Source organism: Gracilinanus agilis, chromosome 2 (genome assembly GCF_016433145.1).
Source record: "Gracilinanus agilis isolate LMUSP501 chromosome 2, AgileGrace, whole genome shotgun sequence".
NCBI classification, from domain to species: domain Eukaryota; kingdom Metazoa; phylum Chordata; class Mammalia; order Didelphimorphia; family Didelphidae; genus Gracilinanus; species Gracilinanus agilis.
The window spans coordinates 199,461,263-199,482,443 of NC_058131.1; the positions used below are offsets into that span (position 1 = coordinate 199,461,263).

General features: G+C 38.8%; 1 protein-coding gene across 1 annotated transcript in view; it reads right to left on the minus strand.

Annotated features, from left to right (window-relative positions):
- Positions 1–940: 940 nt before the first annotated feature.
- PXDN (peroxidasin) overlaps positions 941–21,181 on the minus strand; it is a 158,222-nt gene continuing 137,981 nt past the window's right edge. Inside the window, exons 20-23 of the mRNA XM_044663613.1 lie at positions 17,618–17,738; positions 16,974–17,106; positions 4,600–4,713; positions 941–3,565 (exon numbers count right to left, since the gene is read on the minus strand). Of these exons, the coding sequence (XP_044519548.1) occupies positions 3,440–3,565; positions 4,600–4,713; positions 16,974–17,106; positions 17,618–17,738 (494 nt within the window). The 3' untranslated portion in view covers positions 941–3,439. The remainder of the gene's footprint in view (positions 3,566–4,599; positions 4,714–16,973; positions 17,107–17,617; positions 17,739–21,181) is intronic.

The following is a 21,181-nucleotide window of genomic DNA, read 5'->3' on the forward strand; positions in this document are numbered from 1 at the left end:
GTCTCTCCCCAAAGAAGAGTCTCAAATCTGTTATTTACATCTTAGTGTGAATTTGTGTTCCATTTCACAATTAGAAAACGTTTGGTCTAGAGCAGTGATTCCCAAAGTGGGCGCCACTGCCCCCTGGTGGGTGCTGCAGCGATCCTGGGGTAGCAGTGATGGCCACAGATGCATTTGGGGGTGGTGAATAACTGTAAGGGGGCCGTGATAGTATAAAAGTAAGTAAACTAAGTAATATTTTTTCTGGAAAGGGGACAGTAGGCCAAAAAAGTTTGGGAACCACTGGTCTAGAGTTTAAGGAATCCCAAAGAACAGAAAGCAGATGGAGAAGATTCCTATTCATGGTGTGTGTATATTTTGGGAGAGATGGTATAGACAAATCCTCATTCTGAATATCCTACCCCTCTCTTCAGTCAGCAACTGTATATATTTTTATCTTTTCAATGAAATATTTCATGATTAGAATTATAAAATATTAGAACTAGGGAAATCAAATCCCTCATCAATGCACACTACAGCATCAATTCTCAACATGAAGTCAAGGGATTCCTGCATGTCCCCAAGACTATTTCAGAAGGTTTTTAAGGTCAAAACTGTTTTCATAGTAATACTAAGGTTTTTTTTTTAAATTTTGGATATAGCAAATATTCAGACCTATAACTCACATAGGCAAAAGCTCTTTGTGGGGTATGTAATAATTTTTAATATTATTCAAGAAACCAAAAGTTTGAGAACCTCTGGCCTACAGAAAAGAGAATATTTTCATCATTACCCCTTCCCCACTATGATTTCAATGTGCTACCAGTATTACAAGATAAGAATTACTATTTTTAACTTTCTCCAAATCCCCATCCCCTACCAGCAGACCAACTGGATGAACAAGGAGAACAAAGTAACCTTTCTATTAGAGGAATGAGTAAAAGAGGAACCAAGTCTCCACTTCAAAACGTGGCCCATTTATTTGAAACTGGGAGAGGAATGAGTAAAAGAGGAACCAAGTCTCCACTTCAAAACGTGGCCCATTTATTTGAAACTGGGAAGCATCATTACACAGTGCAAACACTTCTTTGGTAAATGTATTGGTTACATTGAACATAACAAGAGCATTCTGCTCTTGATAACAGTTAGAAACGTAAATAAATATGTACAGTTTGCAACATATTAAAGCAATATTCTGACAGTGGTTACTCAGAAAAGTTCATCCAGGCACTAACCACTGTCCTTAAAAAAAAATTAAACTGGTGATCCAGCAGACATTTCGATGGAAATTACAGAATGTTATTGCAAGGCACAGCTCAGCTCTTCCATGAATTTTCAGTTCACTGACAAAACATTCATTTTGACAAATGCCTCAGTCAGGCACTCTAAGCATGTTTTTATTTTTAGCCCCCTTTTATATCATCTAAATCATACACACACACACCACAAAATACCCCATCCAACAAGAAGCTATTAAGACATGGCAATACTTCCACAATTTCTACAAGAGTAGAAAAATCATTGCTATAGTTTCTATACCTGAGCATTTTATAACTACTCTAAAATTCTGAGGATAAGTTAAGAGAAACATTTAACTTTTTCTGGTTGACAGAACCCCCTCCACTATTTAATATCTTTCTCATCTTAAAAACTTTCACCAGAGAATTTGAAAAGAGTTCCATGAAATTTAAAGAGACTTGATGAAGCCATTTAATGATATTCAAATCAAAGATGAAGCCAACCAATGTTGGTGCATGAAATCAATTTGAAGCTTCTTAAGACTGGACTATCAAATGTAGCCCATCACAAATGTGCCATAGTATAGTACGCATAGCCATGTTTTGCTAACAAAGGACACTATGTGCTAAGGCTGTTCCCTGACTCTCATTTGAATGATGCTGATTATGTCATATATTTATAAAAGGCATATCATCCCAAGACTTAGTCACAGTCAATGTACCATGCATGAGAAAGCCTTATCTCATAATCCTGGGCAGAATCATACCATTTACTTTGGCCTACCCTGCAAAGTGATCATCTTATGTGCTTTCACAGAAAACAATTGTGCAGTTTTCATACCTATTTCCATTATGCATGTTCAGAGAACACAGTGGTTGGACTGGGGCAAGACAGAGAGAAAGGTGTCAGTGGCACAAAATACAGCCCAAGTTTAAAAAAAAAAAAAAGGTCACACAGGGTACAAGAGTTGCCTTTTGTTGAAGTGTATGATGACCAAAGATTCAGAACAGAAATACTAAAAGAGAAAGGTCTCTTGCATAATGGAGCTGGTTTATCTGTCCCTCTAATACTTATATGTGGAAAGTGGTGTGGAAAATATTTTTAAAAAACACACAAATGAGGTATAGGAATTGAACAAACATGCATAGCACACCTGGAAGTGATTAACTTCTCAACATTCAAATATCTAACCAGAAAAGCTAGAAACAAAGGCAAGGCTATTGCTGCCCTTTTACCCCAAATAATGACACTACAACTAAGAACAGTGGCTATCTACTGGAAGTTTTTGTCAGTACACACAATAATCAATAGGTATTTGCATATACTAAATGGTATGAAATATGATTTTCACATTGTCTTAAAAACACATTTTTGTGGATGCAGGTCAGAAATTCAAACCAGCTGATTTCTAAATAAGAGTTCATATATTCATTACAATCATACTTGGGAAGATACAAAAAGGGAAAAGTAGTAGGAATTTACACACATTTGGAGGAAAAGTAGTTTTGTTTTATGATTAAATGTTGATGAGCTATGAAATATCACTCATATGGCTAACAAAACCTAGAGGAATGTCAATCACTTTGGGGTTCATTGAGGGGGATTAAAAAAGACTATATTCCACTGCTAACACACTCATGAAAAATGCTTCTCGACTTGCCAAAGATATATGCCTTTTGTAAATGTTTCTTGAAACTTCATACCCATTCCATTGGGCTTCTTCCACACCCTTCTTTGTTATTTACCCCTATATAATCTTCATGCACTCTTGCTCTGTCCTGCATTAAGACTGAGAACTCAGCTAGACATAAGCTCATCTCTACCCACTGCTCTGAGGTACCACTGGGCTGAGTTTAAATTAAAACAAGATCACAGTAAATCATCAGGGGGACCTCACTTGCCTGACTGTGCAATTTCATAGTAGCACCAATTTTTAATTTAATACAAAAGAAAAACCTGAGAAGCCTACGAGAGGTTATATAACCATTCACCTACTTCCCTTTCCATACATCTGTATGGGGGTGCCTGTCTCCTGGGAAACTAGATAAAGAATGCACACAGCATTCAATTCTTTAACAGCATCAGTCTTGATGCTGTTGTGAAATGTCTCCATTCTGGATGTACTGTTAAAGTCTGCATTTACCTGTGTTGGCCACCTGATCTCAAGATGGCTTAGCAGAGAATCCCACCCCCACCCTACCCCCAAAATGTATACAGGCAGCTATGGCTTCTTTGGCTTGCTAACAGTGTTTTTTAAGCAGACTGGACAACATTCTCCTTTGATCTTCACTGGGGCTGGACAATCTGCTGGCTGACAAGATTCCACAAAACAAGTGATCTGGCCATCCTATGGGAGAAAGATTTTGTTACTTTATTTTCTAAAACATCTACGCTAAAAATACCCCTCTCCCCCGCTCTGCACACTGATACTTTGGGGGACATTATCTAATTCATTTTTTGTAGTTTTCATGTAATTAAGCAAATTCTATACCCTTTGAGCTTTTTCATTTAAAAAAGGGATTCCTCCTCAGGTGTGGGTTGGATTAGATCAATAATGTCAAATTCATATATAAATGGAGGCCACTGATCTGAAAAAAAGATACATGTAGATTGTATCTTGATTGATTTTTAAAATGTAATAGCATCTATGTTTTATTGGAATTTTCTTTATATTGTTAAATATTCCCAAATTAATTTTAAACTGCTTTGGGCTGCACTTGGGATTGTTATGGGTCACACACTATGGTCATGGTCCACATACTTTACAGATAGGCTCACAGATATAAGGAAAAATTTCCTACCATTGGAGCTATCCACAAGTGAAATGGTCAGCCTAACATGTTATTGATTCTCTATTACTAGTAGTTTTTAAGGGAAAGCTGAATGATAACTTGTTGAGAGTGATGTTGAGGGGATTTTATGATAACTAAGGGTTAGACTACATGTACTCTAAGAATACTTCCTAATTCAGAGATTCTGTGAAGTTAGATTTTTTTCATTAATGTCCCAACATGGAACTGGTTATTCACAAAAAAAAGCAAACCCTCCATAGATATTTCTTTAAGTGTAAAATAAAGATTTAAAAAAATCAGGAGTCAAATGCCTAACACTCCCCAGTACTTAAAATACTGCTACCTAAAGGTTTCCATCATTTCCAACCTTCCTCATCATCAAACAATTCAAATTAAAACAAATCAAATTCAAATCAGAACCAAAAATTTTCCTGACTTATCTGACCTCTTCTTTGGCTCCCTTTTCCTCACCCCTACAACACCCATTCTATGCTATGATCTACTAAAAATGGATAAAGTTAGCTAGACCAGAAGTTCCAAGGAGGAAAAGATGACTAAAACTGAGTTCAAGGATTTCTCACATACTCACTTTGCATTCACACACAGTACATGAATCTCTTTTCCATTTTTCATTGCTTGAGTATGATTTACCCTTTTCATCAGTGCATTCAGTTTTACTGAGTCGTGATTCAAGTTTCTTTATCTGTAAGAAGATTGAAGTTTAATTAGTCACTTGTGAAAGTCTTCTGACCTCTCAACTTAACTTTTATTACCCTTCTCATCTCCCCAATTAATGAAAATTTATCTTCTTGATCTCATTACAAAGAATTCTTGGGAAACTGAAAGTCAAGAGGTTAAGAAGCAGGAAATCATGGCTCCATTACTGAGATAAAGACACCAGAAATAAATGCACTTCATAAGCTGGCACCCAGATACTTGAAGAAAACACTTGAGGAAAGCTAAAAATCAAAAATTTTTTCTAAAAGGATTGAGAAGTATACTTGACTATAACATGATAAATGAAAACTTTCCCTATAAATGTTTTCAAATAGCTGAGTGAGTGCACTCTAGAGACTATCCTGCTTACGAACATCTTCAATTATAGCTAAACACTTATAAAGATTATCTTATATTAAATGGAAATGTTACTCTTAATTTCTGTTTGAAAAAAAGATATGAAGGACATGTACTTGATTTGAGTTTAGTATTTCCTTGTAACAGTTTACTATATACTCCCAAAGCATGGAAATAGTTCCTTAAAACAAAGTGCACTCTCTAAATGCAATAGTTGTACATTAACATTTGACATTTTGAATGGAAGAAGGCAGAAAAAAAAACAGCTAGAGAGAAAGTAATGAAAACAAAGTCTGATCACTCTTTCCCTCTCTTAAGAATCTCTTACCAGAGTAATGAATGTTGGAGGGGATGTGCCAAAATTGGGACATTAATGCACTGCTGGTGGAGTTGTGAACTGATCCAACCATTCTGGATGGCAATTTGGAACTATGCCCAAAGAGCTCTAAAAGACTGCCTACCCTTCGATCCAGCCATAGCATTGCTGGGTTTGTACCCCAAAGAGATCATAAACAGACTTGTACAAAAATATTTATAGTTGCGCTTTTTGTGGTGGCAAAAAACTGGAAAATTAGGGTATGTCCTTCAATTGGGGAATGGCTAAACAAATTGTGGTATATGTTGGTGATGGAATACTATTGCGCTCAAAGAAATAATAAAATGAAGGAATTCCATGTGAACTGGAAAGACCTCCAGGAATTGATGCAGAGTGAAAGGAGCAGAGCCAGAAGATTATTGTACTCAGAGACTGATACACTGTGGTAAAATTGAATGTAATGGACTTCTGTATTGGCAGCAATGACCCAGGACAATTCTGGGATTTATGGAAAAGAATGCTACCCACATTCAGAGGAAGAACTGCAGGAGTGGAAACACAGAAGAAAAACAACCGCTTGAACACATGGGTTGATGTGGGCATGGTTGGGGATGTAGACACTAAACGACCACACCAATGCAACTATCAATAATATGTAAATAAGTCTTGATTGATCACACATGTTAAAACCAGTGGAAATGTGCGTTGGATATTGAGGGGGGGGTTAAGGGGGTGAAGGGGAAAGTAAAAACAAGAATCATGTAACCTTGGGAAATTTTTCTAAAAAAATAAAATATTTTTAAAAAAAAAGAATCTCTTACCACCCAGACACAGAGCAGTTTAGATAATGTACACTGGGGCAGAAGAATTAAATTGGGCAACACTGCTAACATTGGCTTCATGGCAATTTAACAAACACACCAGTCCCCTACCAAATCAAAAGAACCATAGCTCCCTTGCTAATTCAAATTCTTTCTCTAATTAAATATTTTTACTTTTTTCCCAAAAGTTTGGGTCCAGACCAAATTTTAAAATTAAGACTCTAGTTCTAAGAGGCAAAGACATAGAGAATCTTCCCAAATGATGAAACTTGAAAATGTATAAATCTCTTTATAAATGTAGATGCCTAATATATTGGATATAAATCACTGGCTAATATTCCTAGTAGGGAGTAATTAAAACTTTCATAAACCTGAGTTTTGTCAATATTTAAATTGACAACCTCAGTAGTTCAAGGGTCTAGAACTATATCAATTTGGTCTCTCCCTTTACCACTGTTCCATCAAGATTAGTTCAATCTATTAAAACTATAAATACAATATAATATATTGATAACAAAAATTAAAACCACATGACATCAACAGAAAATTTTTAAAAACTTTTAAAGTGATTCAAGACTCATTTCTTTTAAAAACACTTTTCAATGCCATCTTTTCAGATAATGACCACAATTACAAAATACTTCATCTATAAAAACAGATCTAAACAATTAGAGAAATATTGATGGCTCATGGGTAGGCTGATCTAATATAATAAAAAATAAAAATACTAAATAAATTAATTTATTTATTCAGTGCCATATTAATCAAACTTCCAAAGAATTGTTTTATAAAACTAGAAAAAGTAACAAAATTCATCTGAAGGAACAAAAAGGGCAAGGAATTCAAAGGAATCAATGAAAAAAAAGTAAAGGAGGGTGATCTATGATTACCAAATCTCAAACTACACTACAAAGCAATAATCATCAAAAATAATCTGGTACTCGATAAGAAATAGGACAACAGATTAGTGCAACAGATTAGGTACACTATACAGAAATGAATGATCATAGTGGTAATCTAGTGTTTATAAACCCAGAGATCTAAGCTATAGTGGCAAGAACTCACTATTTTACAGAACTGCTGAAAAAAGTGGAAATTAGTCTGATAGAAACTAGACACAGATCATCAATCCACACTGTATACCATGATTAGGTTAAAATGCTTATATAATTTAAATATATTAGGTGACATCAGAAGCAAATGAAGAAAACATAGGAAAAATTATCTGTTAGATCGACATATAAAGGAAGAGTTCAGTGGAGAAGAAAAGAGGAAGCATTTTAGTCAAATCTCCCAACATTCCCTTCCAAAAAAATAAAATAGTGTCTTAAATTGAATGGAGCCCACAGGCAACAGAAAAGACAAGATATCATTCCATCCCAAGACAACTTAAGTGGTTGGAAGCAAAGTCTGTGGCACTGGGGCACAGGACTTGCCAGGAGTACAGTGTGGCAACAATACCAGTTCTGGGCATTAGAGGCTGTAGCAATTACAGCATAGCAGCACACTTTGGGGTGTTCTCGCCACCCAGAGAAGGTAATGGAGTGGAATAAGTCAGAAAGCAATTACAAGGGTTCCCTGTGCAAACACGAATCATGGAACCAAGTGCCATTTAGCAATTCTGCTGCCTATTACTCAGGTCTAAAGTGAAGTCACAAGGAAACAGAGGCCCTGATTACAATTTCAGGGAGAGGAGAAAGAAAGAGAACCAAGAAGGCCCAGTTCCTCATTGGCACATATGCACAGCCAGCACTGGGGAGCTGCTCCTTTCCCCCTCTTTCCAGTCAGCAAGGACATTTTTTGCATGCCCCACCATTCTGTCCAGCTGCTCAAAGCAAGCACTTTTTCCCTCAACTCTCTCCAGTAATTCTGGGGCTCACAGACAGCTTGAATTTGTCTTCTGGGCACTGGAATTGGGAAAAGGCTCACCAACCTATCCTTGTTCCTGGTCCTAGTATTAAAGTAGTATTAGTTAGCTGCAAGGAAGCAAGAATTCTTACTAGAGTAAGGACTAGAATACAGAGCACCAGAGAAATGACCACACCTCTCACCAGATCAGACCACCTTGAAAGCATCTAAACTAAAAGACACCACAGAACTAGTTGTAAAAACAGCAGGATGAAAAAACTGAACATTGCAAATGTAACTTCCCCTTATTCCCCATCAGAAGTGAGTAGAACCCAATACTAACATAAAGTTTAAAGTCAAGAAATAGGCTAGAAAATGAGCAAACAATTAAAAAAAGAACCTGACCATGTAAAGCAACTATGATAAGAGGAAAGCTCAGAAGACAACAGCCATCTACAAGCAAAGCCTCAAAAGAATGCTGGTTAGATACAAGTCTAACAAGAATTCTTGGAAGAAATAAAGAAAGCAATAAGGAAAAAAAGAGCAAAAATTATTTTTAAAATAAAAGCACTAGAGGAAAAACTGGGAAAAGAAATTAGAGCAATGGAAGAAAATTATGAAAAGAGAATAAATGGTTTAAGTAACTGCTTCACAAAAAAAAGTACTGGCCAAATGGTAAAATGAGTACAAAATTTCACAGAATAAAATAATTCCTTAGAAATTAGAATTGTGCAAGTGTAAGCTAATGATTCCATGAAATATCAAGATGCTATAAAACAAAGTCAGAAGATAAAACTTAGAAGGAAACATGAAATATCTGAACAGAAAACAACTGATCTATAAAGCAGGTCAAGGAAAGATAATTTAAGAATTATTTAGACCATCTAAAAACTATGATAAAAAGGAAAAGCCAAAGCCATGATAAAAATAAAGAGCCTAGACATATTTCAAGACATTATAAAGAAAACTTCCCTGATATCTTGGAACCAGATTGTAAAATAGAAACTGAAAGAATCTATCAATCATCTCCTGAAAGAAATCTCAAGACAAAAACTCAAAGGAATATTATAGCCAAATGCCAGAGATCCCAGGTCAAAGAGAAAACACTGTGAGCATCTAGAAAGGAATCATTCAAATATCATGGAGCCACAGTCAGGAGCACATAAGATTTAGCAGCTACCATGATAAAGAAGCAGAAAGTTTGTAATATGATATTCCAGAAGGTAAAGGAGCTACAGTTACAACCAAGAATAACCAACTTGGCAATACTAAGTAAAATCCTTTGATGGTGGTAGGCAGAGGGGTGGACATACAATAAAATATAGGACTTTCAAGCCTTCATGATGAAAAGACCTGAGCTGAATAGGAAATCTGGCATTCAAGCACAAGATTTAAAAGAAATATAAAACAGGCAAACATGAAAGAGAACTCATTAAGGAACTTAATATGGTAATACTGTTTTATTCCTATATGGAAAGATACTTATAATTCCTAAGAACTTTATTATTACTAGCATTAATATGAACAGGATAAAGGTATCACTGATGAAGATGAAATTAAAACAATCATTAGGATTGAGATGATACAAGAGACTGAATTTAAGGAGAGAGAAAAAAATGTCAGATGGAGACAAACTTTAAAAAAACATAATCAAAGCAGAGATTTGTGTCTTTTGACTATGCATATATGTTACAAGGTTATTCTTTTTCTCTTTTTCAGGAGAAGAGGGAGGATAGAAAGTAAATTGACTTTTGTTCATTGAAAAAATTAAAGAACTTTGATTAACATTAGTAAATGAAAATGTTTTGCTTTCCACATAATTATTTAAATTTCATTTATCTTGAATCTGTTTAGTATTAGCAACCTAATATATTATATACTCAATGGAATTCAGAAGAAAATCATCTAGATCAGTGGTTCCCAAACTTTTTTGGCCTACCACCCCCTTTCCAGAAAAATATTACTTAGACCCCCTGGAAATTAATTTTTTTACATTTTAATAGCAATTAATAGGAAAGATAAATGCACCTGTGGCCATCATGCCTGCCTGGATTGCTGTAGCACCCACCAGGGGGCAATAGCACCCACTTTGGGAATCACTGACTAGATATAAGGCTCTGAACTTGTTTGTTTAATATTTTGATGAATACATTTCATTATAATTGGTTTCCTTTCTGATCCTATGTATTTTATTTTATGCACTTAAAATATCATTCAGAGAAGAGATACAAAGATTTCACCAGAATGTCAAAGGGGTCCATGGCACAAAAAAGCTAAGAATCTGTGATTTTGAGCATAGAAGCTTACTATCCTCTACATTTCTAAAAAACTATCTACATGTGGGCTCTCTTATTCCTATGAACTTTCCAGAGGTAATGTGGCAAAATTCAGCCCTCACAAAAGGTACCTCCCATGCGTTTTTTTCATAGAGGTAATGAAGAAAAACTAATTTATCAGTACTTCAAGAAGAATAAACTAAAATGAGAAGGGCTGCTATGGGTATATGAACTATGAAATTTAACATGTTCTAGCCCCCTTCATGGAAATTTTTCAGCAGTCAGTGCCTCAGTTTATTCTATTACTCAATAGAAACATAATATAAATGATAGCTCTAAACAGAAATAAGTATTTCTAAATATATACTTACCTTTGGACACATATGTGCAAATAGGTATTTAGTATTCGCCCAGAAGTGCTACTACTACAGTGGTTTAGACGTTACTCAAATGAGGAATCATTATAAGTCAAAACTTTCCATCATAAATTACCTTTAAAATGCTCAGATTCTGGGAAAAGTAATGCATCAATATATCCACCAATGAATAAAACAATTTACAAAATTCTTTATGTGCTCTTTCTTGTTCCAATCAACAAAGATCCCTTAACAGGCATACTACAATATCATAATCCTCATTCCATCCATGAGAAAGCCTCAGTAACACAGAAATGATCCAAAAGTCACATAGTCAAAGGCAAAGACTGGGTACAGGATCCTCAGATCTCATACATCTTTGACAATAATCCTAAGGCTGGTAATAGCACCAAACCCTTCATTTGTAATACTTAGGCATACTTTAGTGGTCTCCCATCCGAGTACTCAACTGTCAGATCCTTATTAGGTTGTAAAAACGAGAATCAAGAACAACCTGGCATGGCTGGAAGTAAATTTTTTAAAAAAGAACAATAAAGCAAATATTTATGATATAATCTGCAACAATGATTTTTTTAAACTCTTACCTTCCATGTTAGAATCAATACTGTTCTAAAGCAGAAGAGTGGTAAGGTCTAGGCAATGGGGGTTAAGTGACTTGCCCAGGGTCACACAGCTAGGAAGTGTCTAAAGGCAGATTTGAAGGTAGGACCTTGTTAGGGACCAAGACTTTAAGAAAAGATAGTCACTCTTCTAAGAATAGATATCATTCACTCTTCTAAGATAAGATATTGATCATAGGCCCAGCCTTGCTTGGAGACAGTAAGACCCCACCAGAGATTTTCTATGCTCCCTTTCCGCATTCCTTTCCCCCTTAGTATCTGCCCACCCCCTTCTGCCCTCAGCGTATATATTCTTGTCATAGATCTCCAATAAACGAGCCTCGTATCCATCAAAACGACTCTGTGTCTTGCACGCGAGGTTTCCCCTCTTCTTCCCCTATGGGTAATTAGGTTGCCGTTTCCCCGGACCCCTCGGTTGTGTCCGGCTGGACCCGGACAGTGGCGCCCAACGCGGGGCAAGGCGAAAACGGCTTACCGGACAACTGAGGAGCAGCTGTCGCGGCCGCGAAGACGTAACGGGTAGAGGCTGAGCAAGACGCCTCGAGGTAGGGTAAGTTGTCCCATCCCCCATAGGCATTTAAAAATCAAGAGTGTTTCTAAAAAAGGTGTGTGTGTGTGTGTGTGTGTGTGTGTGTGTGTGTGTGTGTGTGTGCTAGGAAAGTGGAAGGAATACGTGTGCATGATGGGAAAAACACTCTCGAAGGAAACAGTGTTCATGACTGAACTAAAACATAGTCTTAGGAAGAGAGGCAGCAGAGTAAAAAAGGACCTGTTCAGGTTCTATGGCTTGATTCGTGACTTTCTTAAAGAAGCCGACACGAGTCAACAAGTCTCGCACCTCCTCAGCTTGGCCGAGGACGCTATCTTAGAATCTAAGATAAAAAATGAAGAACCAAACTCCACTAAAGAACAGAGCTCGCCCCTCAAGGGGAATGAGCGTCCCTCCTGTCTTTTAGAGGAACCTATCAAAAATCCCTCCCTTGAGGAGCCCCTTGTTCCCTCTAAGCCCAGACCACGCCTTTATCCAGTCCTATTCACGGACCCTCCTCAAGATAGCACTCTTAATCCGGCTTATCAAGCCGAACTAGAGGAGGAGACAGCCCGCTACCATAACAATGGCGCTCTGAGGAATAGACCTCCTCCCTACAACCCCCCATCCCCCACCATCCAACTTGCCCTCCCACATGATTCCTCTGACTCCGAACCGGAGGAAGAGGGGGAGGAGGAAAGCGGATCCCGTGGAAATTCCAGGGCCGCAGATACTTCAGGCCTCCCCCACCATCATCGGCCAATTTATAAAAAATTAAAAATTAAGCCCACCCCCCTTCAGGCTCAAACCCAAAGACCACCTCCCAGCGTTTGCCCTAAATGTCGAAAGGGTCGGCACTGGGCTCGAGATTGCCGAGCCAAACCTCAGAACTTTTCCCCAATGTCGGGAAACGGGATGCGGGGCTCCCACGGGAGCCCCTGCCCAGTTCCCTTACTCGAGCCACAGCCGGCAGCGCAGGCCTGGACCTCTGTGCCGCCTCCACCCCAATATTGACCCCTGAAGAAGGCCCGGTAGTCCTCCCCACCGGCAAATTCGAACCACCGCCTCCTGGCATGTTTTTCTTGGTCATCAGCAGGGCGCTCACCACCTTACAAGGTGTAGTTGTGCATCCCACCCTTGTTGATAAGGACTACACAGGGGAGATAAAACTTATCATAGAATCTCCTCACCGTCCGTTTACCATTCCTGCCGGTAAACGCTTAGCTCAGGCCCTCCCCCTCCCCATGATAGGCGATTTTCCCGCCGCAGCCCAAAAACGAGGTCCTTCCTCACCCGGCTCTTCCAACATTTATTGGGTACAACAACTTACTGAGTCCCGACCCACTCTGCAATTAAAGATCGAAGGAAAAACCTTCACAGGGCTGCTGGACACAGGGGCAGACTCTACTGTCATCTCCCAGGCTCATTGGCCCCGAGCCTGGCCCCTTCAACCCTCAGCCACCCACCTGTCAGGAATAGGTCAGATCCAAGATACCCTCCAAAGTACTAAGCTCCTCCATTGGCAAGATACTGAGGGCAATAGTGGCACTACCCGTCCCTATGTAGTCGCGGGACTCCCCGTTAATCTCTGGGGCAGGGATATTCTGGCCCAGATGCGGCTCCTCATGGTGAGCCCCAGTGATACTGTCACCTCTATGATGCTGAAATCTGGGTACCTCCCAGGCAAAGGCCTTGGCAAGAACGAACAAGGCATCTTACACCCAATATCCCCCCCAGCCCAAAACGATAAAGGAGGACTTGGGTCAAAAAAATTTGTATAAAGGTCACTGATCCCCCTGCAATCTAGGCTGATAAGATCACCTGGAAGTCCGATTCCCCTGTCTGGATTGACCAGTGGCCTCTAACATCTGAGAAGGTTCAAGCTGCCCTAATGCTAGTGCAGGAGCACCTCTCTCTTGGACACCTTGAACCTTCCACTTCCCCATGGAATACACCTATTTTTGTTATTAAAAAGAAATCGGGGAAATGGAGACTTCCACAGGACCTATGTGAGGTCAATAAGACCATGCTACCCATGGGGGCTTTACAGCCAGGCCTTCCATCCCGGACTGCTATCATTTTCCATTCCCATAGTCAATTCCCCATCCCCCTCATTGACACAGCTCCAAGCTGGAGGCTTTAGCATTGCCCCAGATAAAATTCAAACTCAAAGCCCAAGAAACTCTTTATTTGCTTCTTGCTCACGCCCTCTTTGTTTTTAATTTCCTCACGCTGGATGCCGAAGGGCGTTCCGCTGCTGATCGCCACTGGCATCAGCATACTTCATCTAATCTGGCCACAGTCCTTTGGCGTGACCCAAAGAGGTCACGGGCCTCTGGTGTGGCCCCGACCCCGTCATTTTCTGGGGAAAGGGCTCCGCCTGTATTTTTGATAAAGCCCGCTGGATTCCATCTAGACTGATTAAACCTTTCGCCCCTGATACTAACCCTCCTAAGCCAGGGAGAAGTCTTTTTCTTCTTCCTTTTTCAGAACCACAACCCTGAGGACATCACAGATGGGACCCCAGATCCTGAACTCGTTTTCTCTGGCGGTTTACATCATCTACTCCACCTTCCTTCTGGTCACCACTTCCAGTCCTCATCTCCTGGTCCAACAACGATGGGAGATCATCAATCCAGTTAATCAAGCCATCATTACCTCCGTTTCTTCTTCGCAATGGCCCCAATGGACGTGGTTTCCTTCCATTCCGGTTGATCTTTGTGCCCTAGGCGCCCATTTTGTGCAGCCTGGGGATGTGAAACAATTGGCACTGGATATTGGATCCAGGCGAACCAGGACTTGATAGCAATAACCCGCAATCTATCCAGTCCAGCTGTGTGCACCCCCAGTCCTCCTAATTGTAATCCCCTCATTATCACATTTACCAACGCGGGGAAACGAAGTGTTAAATGGACAGATGGCTTGACTTGGGGTTTACGACTCTATAAGAAGGGCGGTTTTGATGATGTTCTCCTTTTCACCCTCCGCCTCCGTGTGCAGCCCCTCATTGTTTCTGTTGGTCCTAACATCATCCTCTCGGAACAACGACGCCCCTTTTCCCCTAACCCCCAGCCATTACCGGCTCCCACGCCTCTCCCCATCCCATCGGTTCCCCTTTTTTTCCCCTTTATCTCCGAATCCCTCCTCCCAGTTACAGCCCCAGTCACAGCAAGGGTCCCTAAATATTCCCGGTACAGCAGACAGATTTTTATCTCTAGTATCAGGTGCCTACACTGCCCTGAATGCTTCCAGGCCAGATTTGACGATTAAGTGCTGGCTCTGTCTGAGTCCACAACCCCCTTACTATGAAGGTATTGCCTATATGGCAGAGCCCAATGAAACAGTTCTAGCTTCCCCGCGCTGCGCCGTCTTTCCTCGCCATCTCACCCTTGCTGAAGTCTCTGGCCGTGGCCTTTGTTTAGGCACCATTCCCCGATCTCATGCCCACTTATGTAACTCCACCCTTGACCTCCCCCCTTCCCCTTCCTTTTTGGAAGCCCCGAATAATGGCTTTTGGGCTTGCAATACTGGCCTCACCCCTTGTATATCTCTTCTAGTTTTCAATACCTCCCTTGAATTATGTGTTCTTGTCCAGCTATGGCCAGGTATCTCTTTCCACAGGGACGACAGTGTGGCCTCCCTCCTCTCCCCCTCTCCTAGAATACGTAGGGAACCCTTTACTACTTTAGCTATCCTGTTAGGACTCGGCGGTCTTGCTGCAGGCATTGGCACTGGCACTACTGCCCTTCTCCAGACCCAATACTTGGCCGCTCTTCAGATGGCCATGACAACTGATTTAGAAGCCCTCGAAAAGTCTGTCACAGCCCTGGAACAATCACTCACTTCTCTGTCAGAGGTAGTCTTACAGAATAGGCGCGGTCTTGATCTCCTTTTTTTAAAAGAGGGGGGATTATGCGCAGCCCTCAAAGAGGAATGTTGTTTTTACGCTGACCATACTGGCGTAGTAAGGGAATCTATGGCAAAGTTGCGTGAACGGCTAGCCCAGAGGAAAAGGGAAGCCGAGGCACAGGAAGGATGGTTTAATACCCTTCTCAGAGGTTCTCCTTGGCTCTCCACTTTAATTCCCACTATTATTACACCTCTCTTTATATTTTTATTGATCTTAACCTTTGGCCCTTGGGCCTTCCAACGTCTAACGAAATTCATCAAAACTAATGTTAACTCAGCCCTTGATAAGTTCCCTATGGTTCAATACCATCGTATTGAGATGATGGACACAGAACAACCTTGTGACACTCGTTTGCAGTTTTCCAGCAGGGCGGTAACCCAATGACGGGAGTAGCACAGGACCTCAACCCTTGATGGTTGAGTAACTCCCCCTGTGTAGCCTAAGACAGGGGCCGTCACTGCCAATCTCACTTATGGATTGACCAGGGAACACAAGGTGTCTTAGGAAAAACTTCTAGTGTTAAGACAGACTTGGATTGAACAACGACCAAAGGTTAATAAACTTATCCCTTATGCCTTTCTATTTAAAAAAGAAAGGGGGATTTGTTAGGGACCAAGACTTTAAGAAAAGATAGTCACTCTTCTAAGAATAGATATCATTCACTCTTCTAAGATAAGATATTGATCATAGGCCCAGCCTTGCTTGGAGACAGTAAGACCCCACCAGAGATTTTCTATGCTCCCTTTCCGCATTCCTTTCCCCCTTAGTATCTGCCCACTCCCTTCTGCCCTCAGCGTATATATTCTTGTCATAGATCTCCAATAAACGAGCCTCGTATCCATCAAAACGACTCTGTGTCTTGCACGCGAGGTTTCCCCTCTTCTTCCCCTATGGGTAATTAGGTTGCCGTTTCCCCGGACCCCTCGGTTGTGTCCAGCTGGACCCGGACAGGACCTCTCATCTCCAGACCTGGCTCTCAATCCACTGAGCCACCCAGCTGTCCTCTGTACCACTGAATTTCAATGACTGTGGCAATACTTCTGAATGTATGGTACATGTATGTGACTTGAGAAATGGCACAGAACTATAGAGATATGCATTTTGAAATGAGCTATTTTAGAAAACAATTTTTACAATGAAAATAACAACCTCAGAACTAAACAGGGCAGTTGTCACTAGTCTTTCTAGTTACCTGTTTTCTGAGGCCCGTGATGGTCTTTTGCATTTCCAGAACAAATTCTTTGAAGTCATTTGTTGCTGGTACATTCATATGTTCATCAGAGGAAGAAGTGAAGTTATTGAAAGGCTGACTGTGCTTTACAGTACTGCAACAAGGACAAAAAAAATTCAAATTCATTGCTAACAACTGTTCTCAACTGGTAGCATTTTAAGAAAAGATAAGAATGCCCCCCCACCCTCAAAGTATGTAAAAATATATATAATTAAATTGAGGATGGGAAAAGACAAAAACAAATTTTGCCTACACCTTAGTCTCTTGGAAGTATACTCTCTGCCCCTGAAAACACAAAAGATGAAAATCAAACTGTCAAGGATAAATTAGAAGACTACAAACGAGTTTCTATCCATTCAATCTAATTTCCATGACCTAACCCATCCTGTTCAGACCTCTCTCTGCCCATCTAATCCTTCTCTTTCCCCAATCAACAGAAACAAAACACATAAGTTCTCCTACTTCTTGCTTCTTTTACAACCACTATTCTTTTTGTGATCAGTATGGTATACATGATATCCCTACTTCTTGGACCATTAAAACACATCTCCATCTCCATGACTGCAAGATACCTGCTATACAAAAGTTATTTGGTACAAAAATACCTTAGTATTTTTCGTGCTTTGGTTTTCTTTGCAGGTTTGTCTTCCTGATAGCTGAATTCAAGAGAGCGTTTTCCTCTGAAGTGATATGAAAACACATTAAACTGCCCTCTAGTCCTACAATCTAAAATTACAGACAAAGGAAATATAGTTATTGACATATATAATTTTATAGTTCAATAGAAATTGAACATATATTTCAAATAAAACGCATTAATCTTGAAGATTATGATTACTACAACCAACACCACTCAGAAGTTCTTAGTAACTCAGTATCAACTGCTACCTAGAGTAGTTTATTGATTTCATAAAAAATATATATACTAGGTAAAAACAGCATTGTAGGGGGCAGCTAGGTGGCTCAGTGGATTGAGAACCAGGCCTAGAGACAGGAGGTCCTAGGTTCAATCTGGCCTCAAATCCATCCTAGCTGTGTGACCCTGGGCAAGTCATTTAACCCCAACTGCCTAGCCCTTACCACTCTTCTGCCTTGGAACCAATACACAGTATTGACTCTAAGGTGAAAGGTAAGGATTATTAAAAGAAAAAGAGCATTGTTTTAAAGAAGAATAATTTAAAAGTTATATGGGCAACCACTTAAATAACAAAGAAAGTAGCAAAGTTGTACTAAATAAGTCTGCCACTTTTTAGGGTCTGTTTATAATGCATTCATAATGGATTCACTATGGATATTCAAAGCAACCTTATAAAGGATTTTCTTGTAAGTAAAACAGGGAGCCTAAGGAATATTGGTAAACAATAGACAATTACAGTATTCTATGTCTGAGGATCTGGATTCAAATGCCTGCTCTACCATTTATTATCAATACTTCCTGGTCAAGTCACTTCCTTTCTTTGCAAAAAAGCAGGCAAATAATGATCAGTAGGATCTCTCCTAAGTCTGAACCCTGTTGTTTTATTTATTTTTTTATAAAATCTTTGATTTCACTGGCTTAAAGAACTAAATTAGTGACAAAATGACCTCTCCCCAAATGTATCCACACCTGTTAAGTCTTAAGAAGCTACCTGAGAGCCTTGAGAAATAAAATGACTTGGACATGGTCAGAAACACTGCAAGCAAAAAAGGCAAACTTTGAACCCATATATTTCTAAATCTGAATCCTGATCCTTCCATTCAACCACAATTCCTCACCCTATGAGTTATAAATACTTACAAAAGATTATAGAGACTTTCAACAAAATGAACTTTTTATACCATGATAGATCTCAATCATTACTAACCACTCTAGGTTCAACCAGTCACAGCCATATACTATACATACTGAAGAAGCCATGAGTTAATGGGGCCTGAAAAGATTACTCAACATCCTCAGACCTGACCTATCAGCCATAGAAGATCTAGAAGGTACTGAACTGATGCATCTAAATGTTCCTTTGAATTTCAAGTATGTTTAATAGAAAGAAGAATAAAGAAGTAGAGCAAAAGGAACCCAAATTTGGAATTACAATGGCAGTTCAAATTCTGGGTCTGCTTTTTGCTAGTTGTACAGTCTTAGGTAAGTCAACTAACTCCTTTGAGCATTAGTTTCATTATTTATAAAATGAGATTTTGGAATGGAATATCTACCAGTTCTAAATTTATGATCCTACTATATAAAACTTGGAGCATATTCAAAACAATTTTGAAGATGAACCAAAAGCAGAGAAATAAATGAAAATCAAATGCTACAAAGAGGCACTGCCTTTGTGAACTATGCATTAAGACAGTCTTTAATTAAGGGAAAAGGCACATGATTTTAGTAAGCAAAATCTAACCTAAATTCCTCAAATTATACTATGGATACTTTTTAGGCTAAAATGAAAGCAGCAAAAGCATATTAAATATCCTTTCAGCTTCACACACAGGGAATACTCAATAAATATTGAATTGAGTTGCTATAAAATAATGTGACCCCAAACAGTTGCCTGATTTGAGAATGAGAAGAACCAAGACTCCACTATATTAGAGATGGTTAAGATTCTCAAACAAATTAACAGACAAACTCCTAAGAAGATAATGGAATGTGAAGACTTGTCTCCAAAGATTAAGTCTTTCAAAGGAAACTCAGATTTTCTGACCAAGAAAACAGAAAATCTGGCTGTGCTGCTTCTTAGGCAGCTAAAGGCAATCTGGTTTAGTTATCAAAAAATGAAAAGGTCTTTTGTGTCTGGTTGGGGAAAAAAGTCTTGGCTTTTCCCAAAAATTCATAAAGACAACTTTCTTCAAATTAAGAACTTGCCCTCTTGACATTCTGGTGGAAAAGTATTTTGGGTAGAAAAATGCAGAGAAAATATCAAAAACAGATACAAGTTCAACAGCTGGAATAAGCAGAATATAAACTACTAACTTTAAGGTAAATCAAGGTCTCCACTGAGCACAAATGATTCTTTATTAGATTATTCCAACATTTGTACAGTAATAATACAAATGAAAAGAATATTAAAACAAAGCTGAAACTGGGTAATTTTAATAATAAATCTTAGCTCTCAAAAAGAAATTAAACCTAACTTCTTTTTTCTATTCTGCATATGGAAATGCTCATGTTCAATGAGAGCTGACAAATACAAAATAATAAAAAACATATTAAAATGGAAATTTTTTTAAATGGAAGTACATCTCCTTATTTTCCTTTGAGATGTGGAGGCCAGAATGGATACAGGATGTTGCATGTTATCTGATGTAGATTCTGTATTTAATGGTTGTATTTAACTTTTTTTTCTTTGTTACAAAGGAAGTTGAGTGGATTAGAGAAGGTAATGAGTAAAACTATCAAGAAATAATTGTAACAGAAAAATAAAAGGCACAAATAAAATGGTACCCAAAAAAATCCTTCGAAATTTTTATGAAAAAGTATCCAGTTGAAAAGTAATTGGGGTATTATACAAATACAACTACAAAACACTTTTCACACAAATAAAACTAGATCTAAACAACTGGAAAAACATTAATTGCTCATGGGTAGGATGAACCAATATAATAAAAATTACAATCTTACCTAAATTTATTTATTTAGTGCCATACCTATCAAATTACCAAAAAACTTTTTTATAGAATTGGAAAAAATTAAAACATAATTCATCTGGAAGAACAAAAGATCAAGAATATCAAGGGAACTAATGAAACAAAGTGTGAAGGATGGTGGCCTAGGAGTACCAGATCTTAAACTACACTATAAAGCTGTGATCATCAAAACAATCTGGTACTGGCTAAGAGATAGAGGGGTGGATCAATTGAATAGGCTAGAGTTAATGACCTCAGCAATCTTGTGTGTGATAAACCCAAAGATCCCAGCTTTGGGGATAAGAACTCACTATTTGACAAAGACTGTGGGGAAAACTGGAAAATAATATAGCCAAAATTAGGCTTAGATCAATATCTTACATCCTATACCAAGAGAAGTTAAAAATGGGTATATTATAAACATAAAGAGCTATATTATGAGTAAATTAGGGGAACATGGAATAGTTTACCTATCAGATCTATGGAGAAGGGCAGAGTTTAAGACCAAACAAGAGATAGAGAACATTACAAGACGTAAAATGAATAATTATTGATTATATTAAATT